Below are 19,395 nucleotides of genomic sequence, written 5' to 3'. Positions count from 1 at the left end.
TGGCTGAGATACAGCTATTTAAACATCTGGAATCTGGGTGCAATAAATAAATAAAATAAAATATTGAGAAAATCGACTTTAAAATTGTCCAAATGAAGTCCTTAGCATTGTATATTACTAATCAAAATTTAAGTTTTGATATATTTACAGTAGGAAATGTACAGAATATCTTCATGGAATATGATCTTTACTTAATATCCTACTGATTTTTGGCATAAAAGAAAAAATGTATAATTTTGATCCATACAATGTATTTTTGGTTGTTGCTACAAATATAAACTACCCGTGCTACTTATGACTGGTTTTGTGGTGCAGGGTTACAAATGTGTCTCCTAGATTTGTATAATTATTATTTTTTTGTGCTAATGTAAAATAAGATTTTAGAATATGAAGCCCTTTTGGTAACACTGAATATTAAAAAAAAAAAAAAAAAAGCTTTAGAAAATTTTAAACTGTTAGAATTTAATGTAACTAAGTAGCTTGATTTACTTTTGCAGTTTTAATAATATATTCACGCTCATATTTAAATAAAAAAATAATAATTCCTAAAAAAAAAAATCAACCCACTTAAATTGAAAACATAATTTTAAATGTTGCCATATTCAATGTGATTCCCAAGTAACATGCTGCAGTGATAATAATTTCTAGCACTTAATATTAATGAAGAAAACAAAGCTTAAAAATGTGTGGAGTAATTATAAAAATTATTCTGACCACCTCTAGCAATTTTTCAGACTGGAATGGCATTGAAATGAGGCTGCAAATCCAGGACTCCCTGCATTTTGTATTTCCAAGCAGCCATGATGACATTACTTGTGCAATTCTACAAAATCCTGAACAAAGAGATGTAAAAGCGCTGCAATCAAATTTCCCATGTCACAGATGCTTAAACAGAAAGCTCATGAGTTCCCGATTGCAACAAGTCTGTGAATGAAGCACATGGGCTTGTTATGAAGAGAGTGGTCTTAAGATGATAGTGCAAGAAGAGTGTTGTAGATTTGCATATTCCTAAAACACTGACTGTATTGAAATGTATTAAAGTGAATCTACTGCTTTAAAGGTTTTTTTTTTTTTTGCCAATATGAGAAGACCCCAGTTTACTTAGATTGTTTCTGACATGTTTCTTCGTGGTGGAAAAGGTTACAGGTTGTACAGGTTTCATTTTCAAGGCATAATATGCACAGAGCAGCTTATGTTATGTTTGATTGGCTGGTTTCCACTCACAAAATGCTTCCCTAATGCTGAGAAGCTGTTCAGAAGAGAAATGCTTCCTCTATGGGTTTAGTAGATTTTCACATACTAATTGCAAAATGCGTTCTGCTGTTATTGAACCTGAAAATCATTATTCATTTAAACTAATTCATTATAAAATAGTTGCCATCCCTCAGTAAACTGAATTACTTGTTTCAGCCTAATGTTTGTCTGTAATTAAATGTATTCTGTGACGATGGTAATTGCTTTTTGTGTACCAGGCTTGCAGGAACATTTTGTGTTGACTGAAATCACAGTGTACACATGCAGAGAGGAGCTCAAGGTGCTGGTAATGGGAGAAGAGTTACAATTTAGGTTAGATATTGTATTAGCATTTGCACACTTTTAGGACACACTTAAAATGTCTGCATATTAGGATGTAAAATATATAACCAAGTGGCATATGTAAAAAAAAAATTCTTAGAAATAACTTTGCATATAAATAAATTTGCACTTACTTTCAACTAACCCGTTCCAAAGTCCTATTTAGTGGAAGTTTGTTTTCCTCGAGTTGGCACAGGTGTTCTAACAGAATAACCACAGCTGTACTTCTTCACATTACCAATAAACATAGTGACATTTGTACAGCCACATGTAGGCCTATTGTTTTATTAATTAACAAACTTCTCTGTGGGAATTTGTTTCTTTAAAAAAGTGTGTTTTGCTACATTTTGTTAAAAACAAATGCATTTGGTTTGATATTTTTTTTACATCACCGTTCAAAAGTTTGTGGCCAGTAAGATATTTCAGTGTTTTTGAAAGACTTTTCTTGTGCTCATCAAGACTGCATTTGATTAAAAATACAGTAAAAACAGTAATATTTTTAAACATTAGTACAATTTCAAATAGCAGTTTTCCATTTGAATATATTTTAAAATGACATTTATACCTGCGATGGAAAAGCTATATTTTCAGCATCATTACACCAGTCACATGATCCTTCAGAAATCATTCTAATATGCTGATTTGGTGTTTGGGAAACATTTTTTATTATTATTTTATTATTTATTTATTGTTGAAAACAGTGATGCTGCTCAGTATTTTTGTGGAAACTGTGATACATTTTTTAGGATCATTTGATGAATAGAGAGTTAAAATCATTTATTTGATTTTTTTCTGGCATTTTCAATGTAATATATCTTTGATGAATAGAAGATATACATTTCTTTAAAAAAAAAAATCTTTCTCACCCCCAAACCTTTGAACAGCAGTGTAAAATGCAAAGACATTCATACATATTTAAATGTGGCTTGAGTGTCAAACTCTTTATCAGAACAGAGTATGAAGGTTTAATGTGACCATGCACCAGCTTTTGACTCTCTATGAAAAATGTCTAGACGTTCAAAGACCTTTGCAACACAAACAGGTTTGCAAGCACTCTTTGCACAAACATGATTGACCTCAGATGTGTTGGAAGCAAGATATCTCTCTTTCCTTCTTGTTTAGTGTCAGTTTAGAGTTCTCCCCTCACACACACACACACACACACACACACACACACAGTTTGGCAGAATGTAGCTCCGTCCCCCTCCAGTAGCCTGCTCTGCTGACCCAGACTTTTCCACTGCCCTTGTGAAATAGGAGCGGCAGAGACGATCAGGTCTCACCAGTCAGAGCTGAATGCCATCACAAAGCGAAAAGACTCTCATATACTGCTGCTGGCAGAAGCCCACTTTAATCTCTATTTGAACAGTCCAGTGAATTGTTAAACCCCTGTCTAACCCAGTTAAACCCCCCTTTCCACCAGCAAAACTGCAGCACATGCAGTTTTTTTCTGTGCACATGTATATGCATGTATAATGGTTTACACAAGGTTTTGTGCTTGTTTCACCATAACACACTGTTTGCTTGCTTGTGCAACTGGGGTGACTGAATGTGACCTTTGAACTTTGCATATCGTCTTCTGACTAAATCAATCAGAATAGGAAAGGTTGAATCCTGTCTGATATCCTCTTTTCTGCAGTAGCCAAATGCTGTGGAGACCTACAGCACTGCACTAATGAAGATTATTCTAGAATTAGATTACAACAGTAAATTCAAGAATTCTGAGAGCCACTGTAAGGGCAATTGTTAAACACCTTGTTCACCATAACTAGGTGAAAAAAAAAAGAAAATTCTGTCATCATTTTTTTCATGTTGTTGAAAAACCTTTATGAACTTGATTTCTTCAGCTAAACATAAAAGTAGATATTTTCAATAGTGTAACCAAACATTTACTGGACCCTTTTGACCCTATTGACCCTATTGACATAATTTTTGTCTATACTATGGAAGTCAGTGGGGACCAGCACGTTGTGTGTTTGTATATATATTCTTTTTTTTTAAGTAGATGGGGGTAAGTAATTGTTTTTTTGAACAAATTGATTGTTAGTAATTTATGACATAATTTTTATTTTTTGGGTAAACTATCTCTTTAAAGAACAACCAAACCATTGACAAAGTTGATTCAAAAAAGCGGTAGAACTAGATGTGTATGATTTAGTGTAATTTATTGGGCTTAAATAGGAGATACAGTGTTACTTTTAAAATAAATGTATTGCAGGATTGCATTACTCATAAAAAGTAATTCATATTGTTACTCTATCTGCTGACTTAAGCCCATTTCACACTGCATGTTGGTCCCAGAAAATTGCCGGATCGTCTTCTGTGTGAACGCGAACACGTCCCGGGATTGATTCCTGGATCGATCCCGGATTGGGGACCTAGTAACATTGCCGGTTTCAGTCCCAGAACGAGCTCTGTATGAACAAAAGCTTAAGTGAAAGTTAACGTGCCTAGCGGTTTTGACTCGTACATTACACGTCACATCTTGATGTCACGCGTCATTACGGGACCTTTACGGGTTGTGTGTGAATGCACGCACAGATTCCAGGAAATCACTGGCAGTGAACAATTGACGGGACACATTACTCGTGTATTATCCGGAATCTCAGTGTGAAAGGGGCTTAAGACTCTCTTCTACAATAAAAAGGTTCTTTAGGCATGTTTATTATACATTAGAAGTGTTATTTTGCTTTTATGAAAAGTTTTTATCCTCTAAACACATTTTGTATGCAAAAATTGGGTTAACCATTGTATGTGTCATACTGCAAGTAAGAGTTGGCCGATGCTAATGTCTTTTGCAAAAAAATTTACAAAAACACAAAATTTTGATGCAGAAAGACTGAAATAGTGTTGTCCTGTAAAATATATTCCAATAATCTTTGTTTAATTTACTCTTATAGGAAGGGAGTGTTTTTCTATTTATATTTGCCACTTAATAAAATAAATGGACATTGAATGTGTGCTACTTCTGTACTTTTTAAGAGACTTGGATAGTAAATTTGATAAGTAACTTGGTATGTTTCTTGAACAAATACATTTATTTGTGTAACGTTTTTATTTTTTTGATGTTAATGGAATGTTATTGTTGGTATTTTGATATCATTTTTATTTAGGTGATGTCCACATGTTTGTTTTACATCAGAGATGTGCTGACAGCAGGATTGTGCTCAGAAGAACTGGAAAAAGGCACAGTGGTTTTAGTCTTAATGCACATAGATTCAGTCATTCAGATTTAATCTCTGTTTGATTGTCTGAGTGCTGATATAAAGTTGCTAAATAGGTGCCATTAAGAGCAGTTTATGACCAAGCACATCACCGCACACAGATTTAGTATTACTTCCTGTTTGGAATACAGCATCATAACAGAGTATGACTCAGTGACTGTGGACGTTTTTATTATATAGCAGAGATCAACAGGTTTCAGATGGTGAACTCTGCATGTTTTACTCACTCACTGCTAATTTTGGATGTTATTAATTTAGTCTTGGATGCTGGCCCAACAGGAGTGATACTCTCTTGCTTGTTAGCCTGAGTTCTAGACCTGATAACTCAGTAGTTCATTTAGAGAAACTACAACAGTCAGCGTTCAGAAGTTTTGTGTTTGCAAATGTGAGCTAAATGAAGTGAAGATGTGAAAATGGTGATTTCTGACCTTTCTTCCACACAAAAGGTGAGCCAGCAGAAATGCATGCCAGCACCAGATCCTTTTATTAGAGTTGTGGCAGCAAATAATTAAAATTCTGACAGACAGTGAACTTTGATATTACATTATATTATATTATATTATATTATATTATATTATATTATATTATATTATATTATATTATATTATATTATATTATATTATATTATATTATATTATATTATATTCAATATGGCATGTAATTGTGATTTTTATGCCATACCAAATACAGGATATCTTTATGTTAAAGGGGTCATATGATGCGATTTCAATTTTTCCTTTCTCTTTGGAGTGTTACAAGCTCTTGGTGGATAAAGACGATCTGTAAAGTTGCAAAGACTAAAGTCTCAAATCCAAAGAGATATTCTTTATAAAATTGAAGACTTCTAAAGCCCTCCTAAAATACCTCGTTTAAACACACCCCCACATGTCTATGTCACTGTGTGGGAAGATTTGCATAAATGCTTGAATGTTCACGCAAAGAAAGAAGGCGTAACTTTTATTCTCACTGTAGTATTGTTGTTACCGCCATGTTGTGGAGACGCTGTGTTTCCTTGGGAAAGCGAAACTACTTTGTTTGGCCTTCCAAAAGAGAACGACATCTGCTTCGTCATGCCTGGAGCTGATCTGTGCCTGAAAGTGTCAAAAAGATTGGACATTCCTCGACTTTATACAAATGTCCAGCTAAAAACGCGATAACCAGTCGCTGTGAAAGGAAGAAGATGAAATGTAAATGGGGTGTTTTTCAGAGGCGTGCTCTGCCCTAAATTTGACACGGCCTAGAGCAGTGGCGTTGTAGCGTTGCCAGCGACACTGAGCGCAAATTTGACTCTGTAGTGGAAACGCACTACAAGTCATTATAATCAGTAATTATGTCCCCATTGGATGCAACAAATGCCTCGTTTGTAATAGGTTTTATTGGTTTTGTCTCGTCGTGCTGGGAGACGGCATCACAGTATGGTAAGGGGTGTAACATTTCCGTCACAGGCTTGAGGTATTCAGACAATCACAACACACTGGATAGCTGGCCAATCAGCGTATACCTCACTTTTCAGAACGATGAGCTATGTAAAAATCGATGTGTTTCAGAAAGGTGGGGCATAGATGACCAATAATAATGTACATTATGTGGTAAATAATGTGTTTTTGAACCTTAAACCACATAAACACATTGCATTACACCAAATACACAACATAATGTCCTTTTAAGCAACATCATATGACCCCTTTAAATCAAGGATTGACAGCCTTAAGTGCCACTTTTAATAATTTTAAAGAAAAATTTAGCTAGCTAGCTAGCTAGCTCTGTATTTGTTTGAGTTATGTGTCTTGCACTGAGAGTATTAATGGTCCATCATTTCCCTTAATTATATAGTTTTAAGAGTCTTGTGGTCTGTGTGTGGAATGGTAAGGACTGGTTGAAACCCACACTGATAGCAATCATTTTTTATTTATATCAAGTTTTGCTCTAAATGCTTTAAACAACAAATAAATCTGAACAAACTGTGGGTTGTCATCCGCTCAACCACACATTGCGACTGACGTAAAACAGACCTGTTTATTTGCACAACCCACTATACAGCACTACCCAGATACATATATGGAAATGTCTGCGTTACAAAAAAGTGTTTGGATTCCCATAAAGCTCATCACTAAATACAACGTTTGTATGTTTATGAGGGATTTAAAAGAGAAATATTGCAGTAACATTTGTTTCAAAGTCATGGCCCTCAACTGGCAAAAAATGTAAATGTTGTCCATAGATGGGCTGTGTTATCAACAGGAGACAAATTTTGGAGGTTAAAGGGTGAGAAGCATTGCTTAATATGCATGCAGTGCTGAGAAATCCGTGAAGAACTCAAAAAGCGGGGAAATTCTTTTCGCCAATCAGATTCAAGGGAGGTTCCTCCTCTCCTCCCTCTCATGGCTGTCTGGACAATCAGGCCCTCTATGTAGACTGCCGTGCCCCTTTAACTCCCTCGTGGGGCCGGACCCTACTGGCCCTCTCAGTATCTCCAAACACTCCACATTGTGGAAATGTGGCTGCTAACTCAAAAGAGGGACAGCAGAGCACTTGTCTATGCCTCATAAAATTACCTGTATAATATAATAATATAATATAATATAATATAATATAATATAATATAATATAATAATATAATATAATATAATATAATATAATATAATATAATATTCAATACGTGGTCAGGGCAATTAATTTTTTTATTTTTTAACTTTTTTTAAATTAGTCAAAAGTGACAGTAAAGAAACTGAAAATGTTAGAAAGGTTTCTATTTCATATAAATCCTGTTCTTTTGAATTTCTATTCATCAAAGAAGAAAATGTATCACAGACACACAAATATTAAGCAACAGAATTTTTTTTTTTTTTTTTTTGAGCACCTTATCAGCATATTAGATTGATTTCTGAAGGATCATGTGACACTGAAGACTGGAGTAATGACTGCTGAAAAATCAGCTTTTCCATTACATAAATAAATTACATTTTAAAATATATTGTAATAATATTTCTTACTTTACTAAAAGCAATAGTCTCTCAGTCTCATAGACCTGCTAATAAGCATTGGACCTGTCAATATGGGTGTGAAATGCATTTTACACTCTCTCGCTGTATGATAGCAGCATTCCTTTGAGTACTGGGGCCTCTCCACTACCTGACTGAGAAGGGCCATCTCCTTGAGAAAAATAGAGACGATCAAGGCGAGTTTGAGGCGTGTTTGTTGACTCTGTTTGTATCAGACTTGAGACCAAAGGTCAAGCACACAAGAACATATCTACAATATCATTTTATGAAATATTTGACTATAGTAAATCATAATTTAGCTTTAGCTAGCTTTTGTGAATGTAAATACAAAATACCAAAGTATTTTACAATGTAAGTATCACAATGCAAAAAGACAGGGTTATGAAACCTGAATGTTGTTATTCTATCATTATTAGATGTTGAGATGGTAAAGCTACAGGTCAGATGCAACAAGGCCAGTTATTTGCTGACTGCGTATTTTCCCACATTTGGAAATTATAGCCTGGTGCTGCTTTCAACAATCCAATGCCAAGTGCAGAAGAAAAATAGCTTTGAAGCCAAGCTTTAGGCCAGAACTCCTCTAATCGAACCAGATCCAGAAGCGCATCATGACGAGGCCAGTCTAAACAATGTTTATTGGCTGATTGTATTTATTAATTGTTCACTTAAGATTTTATTTAATGTTATATATTTGACACACATTTAAACCATATCAGTAGTGTTTTTCATTTCTATCAGGCTGACTACTGTATATAAATCTCCAGGCTTAGTTGGACTGTGGAGATCAGACTCATCTGTCCCAAAGCGCCACTGACCTCTCTATGATTTGCGCTGGTGACCAAACAAATATAGTGTACTTATTTTTAGCCTAACTCTTCGGCTAGCTGGATACAGCCTGTTCAGACTACTTGCTTGTGACAGTTATTTCTCACTATGTCACAATGTCATCGCCATTTCAGACAAACCATTATCTCTTCTATGGAATATTATTGTGATAAGACCCAAAAGTGGTGAGGAAATAAAGAAGGGTCATCGACAGACTCAACCAAGCACAACCAGTAAATCACAAAGCGCCCCCACATACATAAATCACTGTATGAATGATGGCAACTTGTCAACAGTATTTCTGTCACACATCCACCACTAATATATAAGTCCAAGCCAGTTTAAATTCTTTATGCTTCATTCCGTGTGAGATGATGTTTCACCAGGACCTTTAGCTGAGATAGCATGAACTTTTGACATTTTGAAAGGTTTTCTGTCAGCCTAGCATAATTTTATAATGGAAACTCTAGTTTAACACAGTAAATGCAGTCTTAGCTTGTGAAAACATCCTCCGCACTGTCTACAAGCTTAAAAGACCCCTGGTCACCTACAGATAATGATAAGCCCACGTATGGCTGGAAGTGCTGAGCGTTGCAGGGCTCAGAGGCTGTGTCTGCTTGTTAATTGTGTGGTGTCCTCGAATAAGGTTTCGCACAGACCAGCTAAGAATTAATGGCTGTAACAGCCAACACACTTTGGCATGAAGGAGGGAAATGAATTGGAGAAGCTGTGGAGATGGCAATGGCCATGGGGCTCTCGGGGGGTTTCAGCTCAGTGTTTGTCAGAGGGGTGTCATCCGGGAGCACCACTGATAATGGTTTTTCTTTTTCCCTCGCTCAGGGAGACAGCAGAAGCTATGGCTTACTCTCTCTCGCTCGGTCTGCTCTACCTGGGCTTGCTGTGTGGAAACGGACTGGTGTCTGCAAGATCCGAGCTGTTCACTCCAGGTACTGCACTCACAACCACATCAGAAACATTCGTTATTTTATATTGCCACAGCAGTCCGACTGAAATCAAGTTGGTCAGTCATGATACTGAAAAAAAAAGAAAAACTGACTTTGCGAGATTTTGTATTTCTGCATTATATTCCGATATGAATGAATACAGGAATTTTCATCAAATGATTGAATAGCTGTAAATGGGAAAAATGAATCAGAAAGTTTTGGGAAGAATTTTACGGAATGGTGCATTTTTACTTAGGTTTACTTTTTACAAGCACCACCTCAAATCTCTTTCAGTAACCATTTCAGAGTTTAAAAAAGTCGCATTCCACTTGAGCTTTCATAGGCCACATTCCCACTATTAGATAATAATTGTGATGGTTTCATTGTGGTTGTTGGTTAAAACTGAGATTGTTGTGATTATTATAAAATAAAAATATTAAACAAAAAAAAATGTATATATTTATATATATATTTAATTGTTTGCTTATGTAAATATACTGTACATCAGATGGATGCATTTAGCTATCTGGTCAGCTGTACATACAGCAGAAATTACAGATGGGTTAGGGGACATGGATTGTTAATTTGCATAATTTGTTATTGTAAATTATTAGTTTAATAATACAATTAATAAATAATGAATAAATAATACAATTAATAGATAGTGTTTTTTTAATCTAACAAGTAGTTATTAATGACATATTAATCCGTTTGTTTATTTAAGAATATTAAAAAAATATATATATAAATACTTGAATATATGGACATTAATTTATTTGATTATTTATTTTAAAGTAATTGTAGCAAATGTATGTGTAAGATGACAATTTTCAAAGGGCTTTCATCAATCACGGATTTAAACTGTAGATGTCTGTGCCAGGTCATTATTGGAAAATCATTGGGCCTGTGTCAAGATTATTCACCTTTGAGCACACAGAACATTTTACTTTGGTCTAGTCAAACAATCCTTCAATAAATAGGTTTTGTTTGAAAGTAAACACATTGACTGTGGTCATCCAAAGTCCAGGGACAGGATACAGTGGCGCTTATGGGATGATGAACTAAATGGGATGTCATCACTGCACGTAGCTTATCATTGAGACTGAGACAGTGATATGTTATGCTGCACACAAGTTGGAGCACAGACTTTAGCACTTTGATTAGAGTTCGATTTTTTTGCTTTTATGTTTAAATTTTAGTGTTTATTAAGCTATTATTTAACTGCTATGTATGAAAATATTGCCTTTGGATTGCATGTTTTAAATATTTTGGAAAAATATGTGATGTGGAGAATGTATTAAATATATTTTAAATATATATTTTTTTAATATATTAAACTAATGAAAGGGTTGTTGTTTTATGACTTATTTTGAGGTGGTTGGTACTTATTGTCATCAGACTATGTGCAAAAATCTTTTTAAATTATTCCAACTTGTTGCTTTGTAAAACATGTCCTGCCCAAGCCAACCCAGTCTCATTAGAAAACGCAACTATTTTATGTTTTGGTGAATTTTTATGAATTAGATTTTTTAGAAAAGAAAAAAAAAAACTAAGCATGAAGTTCCACAGTGTAAGCAGATTGTATGAAAATGAATAAATTCACCACTATTAGTTAGGAATTGCCATGAGAGTGCATTGTCTAAAGTGATTAATAGAGTTTTTAAACACCATATGAGATCATAATGTGCATGAGTTTACTAAGCAGCAGACGTCGCATGTTAAGGAAAATGCTCTAGCTATGCTTCATAAAACAGATTAATTGCCTAGGATATTTTCCACAATTGAGTGTTTGATGGGTGGGGCCGTTGTGTTTCTGTGTGTCAGTTGTTCAAATGACGCGTCATTAAAAATATGTTTTTGCATAAAAACAAATTCCTTGGGACAGAAATCTGGAAACCCTGTTGAACAGGCAGTCCGTGTGTCTTTTTATATGCTTCCTGCCCTGACTAAGGTCTCTTCAGAGGTGTTCTGAGGACAGGCTGTGGTTTGATCGAGAACAGAAGTAATCGTCTTGAGTTATGGGTTCGGACAGGGGCCATATTTGTGGACTTTTTTGTGAGGGAGGTCTGGCAAGCATGACTCTTCAGTTTTGGCTGGAATTTCAAAGACATGATGATGTCTTATGAGGAGAGAATGAACTGGCAGCGCTTCAGGCCTGTGCTGTCAAAGTCATGCGTGTATGCTAATGTGTCTCTAATAAATCAGATGTGCGTAGGTCAACTTGCTTATTTATATTTCAACTCTCTCTGGGCCAAGCATATGGGCCTTCATGGTAGAAGTGTAATGAGATAAGGCTGCAAATTTCAACAATTAACAACATGCAGATTTGTTGTGCTTCAAAAATGACTGATGACTGTTGATAGATTTGATATCACTCAATGATTGTGTCATTTGGCTAAATTCTTGGATAAGAGGACCCAGAGGACCCCGAGGTGTTATTGAGTTTATTAGCTTTTCATTCTCTATTTAATTCTAAGGAGATCTTGCAGAGCTGAATTATCAAATGCCTGATGTTTTGACAGCACTTTAAAGAGAGTTAAGTATTTACTACATTTTCAAAAAATATTAGCATATACTTGTTCAGCACTACCCAGAACATGTTTTTTATTAATAATAATAATATTTATTGTTATGTACTATATATGTAAGAAATGAATTATTATTATAACTAATAATAAGTGTTGTTATCAATTAATAATTACAATATAATCAATCAAATGAATGATGATTAATAATATCATTATTATTATTAATAGTAATTAAAATAACATGTAATTATTATTATTATAATTATTAATGAATATATAAAAAGAATGATTATTATCATTATTATATATCTGCATTTTGAGACAATAAAAGTAATAATTAGATGATTGAAACAAAATGCATTATGAAATATATACAGTTATAATATTAATATAAATAATAATAAAATAAAAACTATAATAAAAGTTACGTATACTATGCAAAATAGTTGCAAATTAGTTTTCGTCTTTCGTTTCGTTTTTTATGTTCTAACTGTAAAGTTTAAAGCATTATGTACTTCTCATCTAAGTATGAATGGTTGTTACTCATTTTGGGTAATTAATGCCCAATTCCCATCTGTTCCCATCCCTAATATTGAAAAATCAATGAGCCCTTCAGATTACAATATTCACAATATCTGCTGCAGTCCCAACAAGCTTGGATCTTAACACAATCCTGATGTACTACAATGACCAAGGCCAGGTTGTTTTAAAGGGATCGCCCTCTAAATAAATAAATAAATAAGCAAACAGAAGTACCGAAGACTTCAGAGCTATTGGTGCATACAGAGGAAACAGTCGGAAGCATGAGTAGATTCTTGGAAGTCGTCTATTTTTCCTGCACTAACAATATGTTCTCTGAGGAGCAAGCCACTGTACCGCTGAAGCCAAGTTTTCTGCAGAGCATGCTCTTTTGTGTTTAAAAGCCTAGTGATTATGTTGGTGTGTTGATTCCTTAATTCTCTGTGCGCCGTTCTGTCTGCCATAACCCTCACACGACACAGGGGCCGCTGTGAGTGCTCCGCAACCTGAGAGTCTGCTGCTGTGACTCGGGGAGTTTCAGACGCAGGCGGAGCCCCGTTTGGGCTGAAGTTTATTTACGCTAGACAGCAGGGTGAAGTCAGGGAGAGAGCTGAGCCTGAAGAGAGAGTAGAACAGCAGAGGACGGCTAACTTTGCCGTTACATAAGGCAGTGGTTGGCTCTTTTTGTTCAGAAAAACAGAGTCCAGTTGTCAAATGGAGAGCAGGACTGCAGGGCCCTTCACATGAAACTTTTTCCACAAGGAACATACGGCCATAAAACAATTCCTTTTCATCTGTAGTCATGTTTAAACCTTCGGTGGTCTGCAGATTCAGCATAATGGTTGTAGAAATATGAGAGACGAATATTAAATGTTTGGTTGGTAGATTTTGAGGGATAGCAATGTGGATCGTTTTGTTTGTGGTAATAAAAATATGTTAAACAGTAAGCAATTTAAATAGAGCTTTAATGAGAGCATCTTTGGTGAGTCAAAGTATATTTTTATATTATTTGTTATAATATAATATAATATAATATAATATAATATAATATAATATAATATAATACAATATAATATAATATAATATAATATAATATAATATAATATAATATAATTCCCAATAAAGAAATGATTTAGTAGATTAACTCAAGTAATTACCTCATTATTATGGTATTAGGGAGGATTACAGTCATTATCGCAGATTCACTTGACATAAATCTGCTGTAATTCAGCCTGAGGGTCTGGATTTGTGTTCACTGAAAATCAAAGAGACGTTGTGCTAATGATGGACTTAGACAGGACAGTTGGAGGCCAGCAGTTGTTTATGGCTCTTTGCACTGGCTTGACATCACATTTGGAAAAACAATAATTTGTATGTTAGCAAATGGCAATAGGAACTTATCTGTCATTATCAATGCTTCTGCCTGGATTTCGTCCTCCAAATCTGCCATTATATTCTATATAATGTGGTTTCAAGTACTTCCCTCTATACATTATCTGAGTACTGGAGTTTGTGTTAAGTGAACACTTGCAACGTATTGAGTTTCTCATCTGCCTTTCTGTACACTCTGTGTGTGTGTGTGTGTGTGTGTGTGTGTGTGTGTGTGTGTGTGTGTGTGTGTGTATGTGTTCTTTGCAGTTATTTTTAACACCTGTTTACATTCTGCTGCAAGTGTCTGCTGCCTTCGATCATTTTGTTTATCCTCAAGATTGTTTTGCTGTGACCACAGACAATTGCAGTTGTAAAGACAACAAGACCTAAATAAATTAATAATTATATTTTAAGGATGTGCAACAGTGATCAAGTACTTGAGTACTCAACCATGACAGCGACGATTGATCATTAAATCGATGATCGAGGAATTATTTTTTTTGATTGGTTATAGCAGCACTTTGGGTGGCTCTCTGAGCTCTGATTGTTTAGCTTGCCACAGTATGCCGTTCAATGCATAGACGTGTAAGCCCCGGAGAAACCAAGGTATAACACCGTATAACACCAGTTAATGCTCTTTCACTTTGTTTGGAAAGCTTAAATTGAGTTACGGCATTCTGCCTTTGTTTAGCCACTCGTCAAAATGAAGTTACAGTGCCGGTGTTCTTTCGATTTTTGCTACCCTGTCAGATTTTGCTACCTCCCATTAAAACAATGGGTAGTACAATTCGACAACGAAAAATGCAACCTGTAAAGTTGTGGTTTATTAATGTTAACCTACCACAACACTAAACCTACCCTTACAGTACTGCAAACACAGTAATTATGTGTTATATTCGTGGTTGTAGCTAGAAGGGATACAGCTACAGGAAACCAACAATAAATTATTTTCAATAATTTTCAACAATAATTTTCAACAATAATTACAATAATTTTCCTACCTATTAGATTATGTTTTATTAAAGTCTACACCTACCCCAACCCTAAACCTACCCTTACAGTAATGCAGATACATTAAATATTGTTGTTCAGCATGAGAAAAGGGACGCAATATTGATGTGCGCATGCGCAGTAAACCCTGGTAGGAAAATATATATATATTTTTTTAATTTTTTTATAATGCAGATTGTTTACCAGGCTGTCACTTCTGGCTGGACGCATGTGGACTCGAATGCCATAGACATTCATAATGTCTGTCTCTCAACCATTTTCCTCATATATTAGGTGGAATCTGAAGGGCCAAAGCTAAAATCAGTGTTTGAGTAGACTGATATCTGATGTCTCTTTAAAAATATTCTGAGATTTGCCAGAGCAAAACAAATTTGCAACATTCTGAGTGCTTGTAGTATATAAATCTGTTAAGAGGAGAAAATTATAGTATTAAAGGCTTATTTCAGCCAAAAATGAAAATTAGCCCATAAATTATACTCACCCTCAAGTAATCCTAGGTGTATATGACTTTCTTCTTTCAGACTAATCGGGTGTTGCACTGCATCAGTCCAAAAGAAGTAAAATAAAAAGCGCCCATCCTTAATAAAAAGTGTCTCACACGGCTCTGGGGGGGTGAACAAAGTCCTCCTTGAGCAAATCGATGCTTTGTAAGAAAAATATTTAAAACATAATATATAATAGCTTGCACTCAACTGTTGTACATGGAAGCAGTTCCGAGTTGATCATAAATTTGTGTTAAAAGAATTTTTTTTTTGATATATTTTGTTTGGTGTTGGTGTGTAAGTTATCAAAAACGGAATATCGATATTTAAAAAAATAAATAAATAAATCATACAAGAATCATGGCAGTTGTTTCGTTTTGAGTTTACATCCCGGCCGCTAGATGGCAGTCTTCATCTCTGAATGACAGTGAGAGTAACAGGAAATACTAGCATTAGGGCATGCCACTAATGTTAGCATTAATATCGGTATTCGCTGCTAATAATGGAGGATGAAAGAATTGTCCCTGTTCCTGGTTCGGTGTACAAAGCTGAAGTGTGCCGTCATTTGGGCTTTTGTGGGAACATCCACCGCGGGACCGTGGCGAGGGCGCCGCCTCGGTCCCGCCGCATCTTGTGTGAAGAGGGGCTGGCGCGGGGTGGGTCGAGGTGGGCAGTAGGGTCGCGGTGCGGTGCGGCTGCAGCTGGCGTTTTGTGCAGTTAGGGGTGGTGCTCGCTTTGTGGTTTCGGTGATTCCACGCAGAACATAAAAACAAAATGAAAAACCTGTGAAATCCAAGTGGAAAGGTTCGACATCTGTATGTTTTTTATTGTTTTACAATTGTTTTGTTTTCTTTAGGAATCCTGTAAGCACTTTTTTATTGATATTAAGCAGATGTAATTTTTTGTTCAGATCAAAATGTAATGACATTGTATGTCACAATTGTAAACTGAAATTGTGAACCTTTAAAGCAGGTTCTAAATATATATATATGGTCTTTTTTATAATATATATATATATATATATTATACATTTCACTAAAGTTTGAAACATCCTGCTAATTTTCTCTTCTGGAAGCCTGCATTTATTTGCAAAAATGCAGATCCCACAGTGTGTTCTGGTATTACAATAATTTAATATTTACTTATTGAATTTAAGGTTTGCATAATGTTGGTGTGTTCTAACTGACATTTCAGCATCATTACTACAGCCTTCAGTGTCACATGGTAACATTTGCTATAAGTTTAGACTGCATCTAATATTCATATTTGATTGAGTGTTGGATTGCGTAATATATTTTGATGAATTTTTGTTAAATAAACTGCATTTAGTCAAAATGAAAAAAAAATCTAGTAAATATATTCTAAAACGTATATTTTTCTTTACTAAGCTTGCTTTCTAAAAAGCGCATCCTTACTGAAAAAAGTATTGATTTTGAATTGTGAAAAAAAAATTACAGACCCCAAATTACTCCAGTAGTTGTATATTGTTATTACAAAAATATTTATAAAAAACATATGCTTTCTTTATTTCGCCTTTTTGTTTGACAGTATTCGCAATGTATCACAAAATCACATGTTTGTATTCAGCAACCCCTTTGATCGTGAATCATCGTATAATGTATCACCAGATCATGTGCCGATCCTAAACAGCCCTAGTTCACAGAGGGAATGATCACATAAGTATAATCAGCTTTAAAACAATTATTTTTTGATAATATATCCATATTACATTTTTTTCTGTATTTTTGATCAAATAAAGCATTGAAAGGCTTGATGACCAGAAGAAACTTCTTTCAAAAACATTACAACAGTCACCCCAGGCGACCCTGCAGGAATGGATCCTTCTTAAGACCTTCTTCCCTTGGGACTTTAATCAGGCATAATTTGGAAAGCACTTCCTTTGAATGGTTTCAGAGGGAAAATCTGTCCCCCTCAGATTTTACCAACGCAAGCAAATCATGACTTTCTTACACTTAATCCCATTTCTATATGTTGGGTGCTTTTGTAGGGTGTATTTTTAAGCTGAGGAACCAATTTGCATAAAGGTTATTTACTCAGAGTTGTTTGCTGCTGTAGTTCTTGCTTTCTGAAATTTAATTGATTATTTTAATTGTGTTTTGGACTAAATATTGAACCACTTTAGATGCGGTTATGCCGTGGGTCAGAAGGCTATTCAGATGTGCTCATTAGTGACTGTGAATGTGTGTGTGTGATTGGTAATTAGATTTGAGGGACTTGGAGAATGAAAATTGCATAATAACTGCTGTCATATTTTGTGCTCATTATTTGGCTTGTTTATTAACCAAGTTGACCCTTTGTTGCTTAGGTCAGATTTTTTTTTTTTTTTTAAGTGTTTCTGGCAACAACAGCGATGGTAAAAGTTGTTTTTACTTCACCATTTACGTCAAAAATTTAATTGAACACCTAAAGCAAAAAGTTGAGCTTTTAACATAATAGTCTTTAAAATAAAAAGAGCGATTTGCCATCACAACCATTTTATTTAAATGAAGAGAAGCTTTCTTCTCTGTTTTTTCATAATTAAGACTTTCAGACCAAATGAAGGTAAACGAAGCAGTAAATGGTATGTTTGAGCTTCTTTTATGTGTTTGCCATATGAATGAAGACAATCGTGAGCTCGGGATTTATGTTAAGCCATTTCTGTTTGTTTATTCAGTATTTACTTCTAAATAAGTTGTAAAGCATATTGGTTGAAATGTTTGCGGAACCAATTGCCGTCAAATAAATTAAAAAACAACCAGCTATCTGTGGATAGTGCATGGATGATAATCATAATGTTCTGTTTCTCTGTGATAAAGGTTTGGAATCCCTGTGTGTTAATGAACGCATCCATATGCTAATGGGATATAATGTTCTCATGCCGTTTTTCTCAGAAAGGCCAGGATTTTTTTAGATTACTCGCTTTGTGATGTTTCCAGTGTCCAAGTGACCTCCTCACACCAAACACATAAAAATACAAACAGTATTTTCTGCTCTTTTGAAGGAAAGTGTTGGCAGATGATGAGACTCATGTGACATGTTTTTTCCCCCTGTGATTTAAATCCATGCACATTCATCCAAAGACTATCAATAGGAAATATTCCTTACATGTTTTCATGTTTGTTTATAGCACCACACCAGCATATATAATGTAATGGTAAATTTGCCAGCAGTTATCACAGTTTTCACCTGTCAGTGGGCTGTAAACCGTAAACTGTACTATATATACATTACCATTTAAAAAGTGGGTAAGAATGGTAAGGTAAAAATGTTTTTGAAAGAAGTCCTACCAAGGCTGCATTTATTTGATCAATAATAGTAAAAACAGTAATATTGTGAAGTATTTTCCAGGGTTCTTTGATGAATAGCAAGTTCGAAAGATTAACTGAATTAATTTGAAATAGAAAGTTTTTTAAACATTATAAATGTCTTGAGTGTCAGTCTAGAGCAATATAATGCATCCTTGCTGAATAAAAGTATTATTTCTTAAAAAAATTACTGGCCCCATACTTTTGAATGGTAATGTATTTATATAGAATGTCTTGATTGGTTTATTATTTTTTACTGAGTGCAGTAATTGTTTAAGGTTCTGTGTTTAAAATGTTCAGTTTGAGTACATAACATTCTTAAAAATTGTGCATAAAAATCTCTGTAAGGAGTTTGTATTTTTTTGGTGTGTTATTTTTGAGTTAATTATCATTTTTGGGTGAACTATCCCTTTAATGTAAGTCATAATTTTTTTAAAAACCTTGGTGGCTAGCTGTTTCTTTATTTAACTCAATGAAGCAAAGGCGTGTTTTCAAGGTAACATTCTGATTTAAATTAAATGCCACTAATGTGACGTACAGCTTCTCAGTGCTTACTTTAGGTGCTTCAGTGTCAGTAGGGCACAGTGATGCTCACTGTCAAATGAGTTT

The 19,395-nt window shown here is 34.8% G+C and overlaps 1 protein-coding gene across 1 annotated transcript in view; it reads left to right on the top strand.

The window, feature by feature from the left end:
- ghra (growth hormone receptor a) overlaps window positions 1-19,395 on the top strand; it is a 34,043-nt gene that overhangs the window by 1,117 nt on the left and 13,531 nt on the right. The window contains exon 2 of the mRNA XM_042729945.1: window positions 9,467-9,573. Within this exon, the coding sequence (XP_042585879.1) occupies window positions 9,467-9,573 (107 nt within the window). The remainder of the gene's footprint in view (window positions 1-9,466; window positions 9,574-19,395) is intronic.

This window comes from Cyprinus carpio, chromosome B8 (assembly GCF_018340385.1).
Source record: "Cyprinus carpio isolate SPL01 chromosome B8, ASM1834038v1, whole genome shotgun sequence".
NCBI classification, from domain to species: Eukaryota; Metazoa; Chordata; class Actinopteri; order Cypriniformes; family Cyprinidae; genus Cyprinus; species Cyprinus carpio.
Note: the sequence above shows the minus strand (reverse complement) of the source record. Positions and strands in the feature narration are given on the sequence as shown.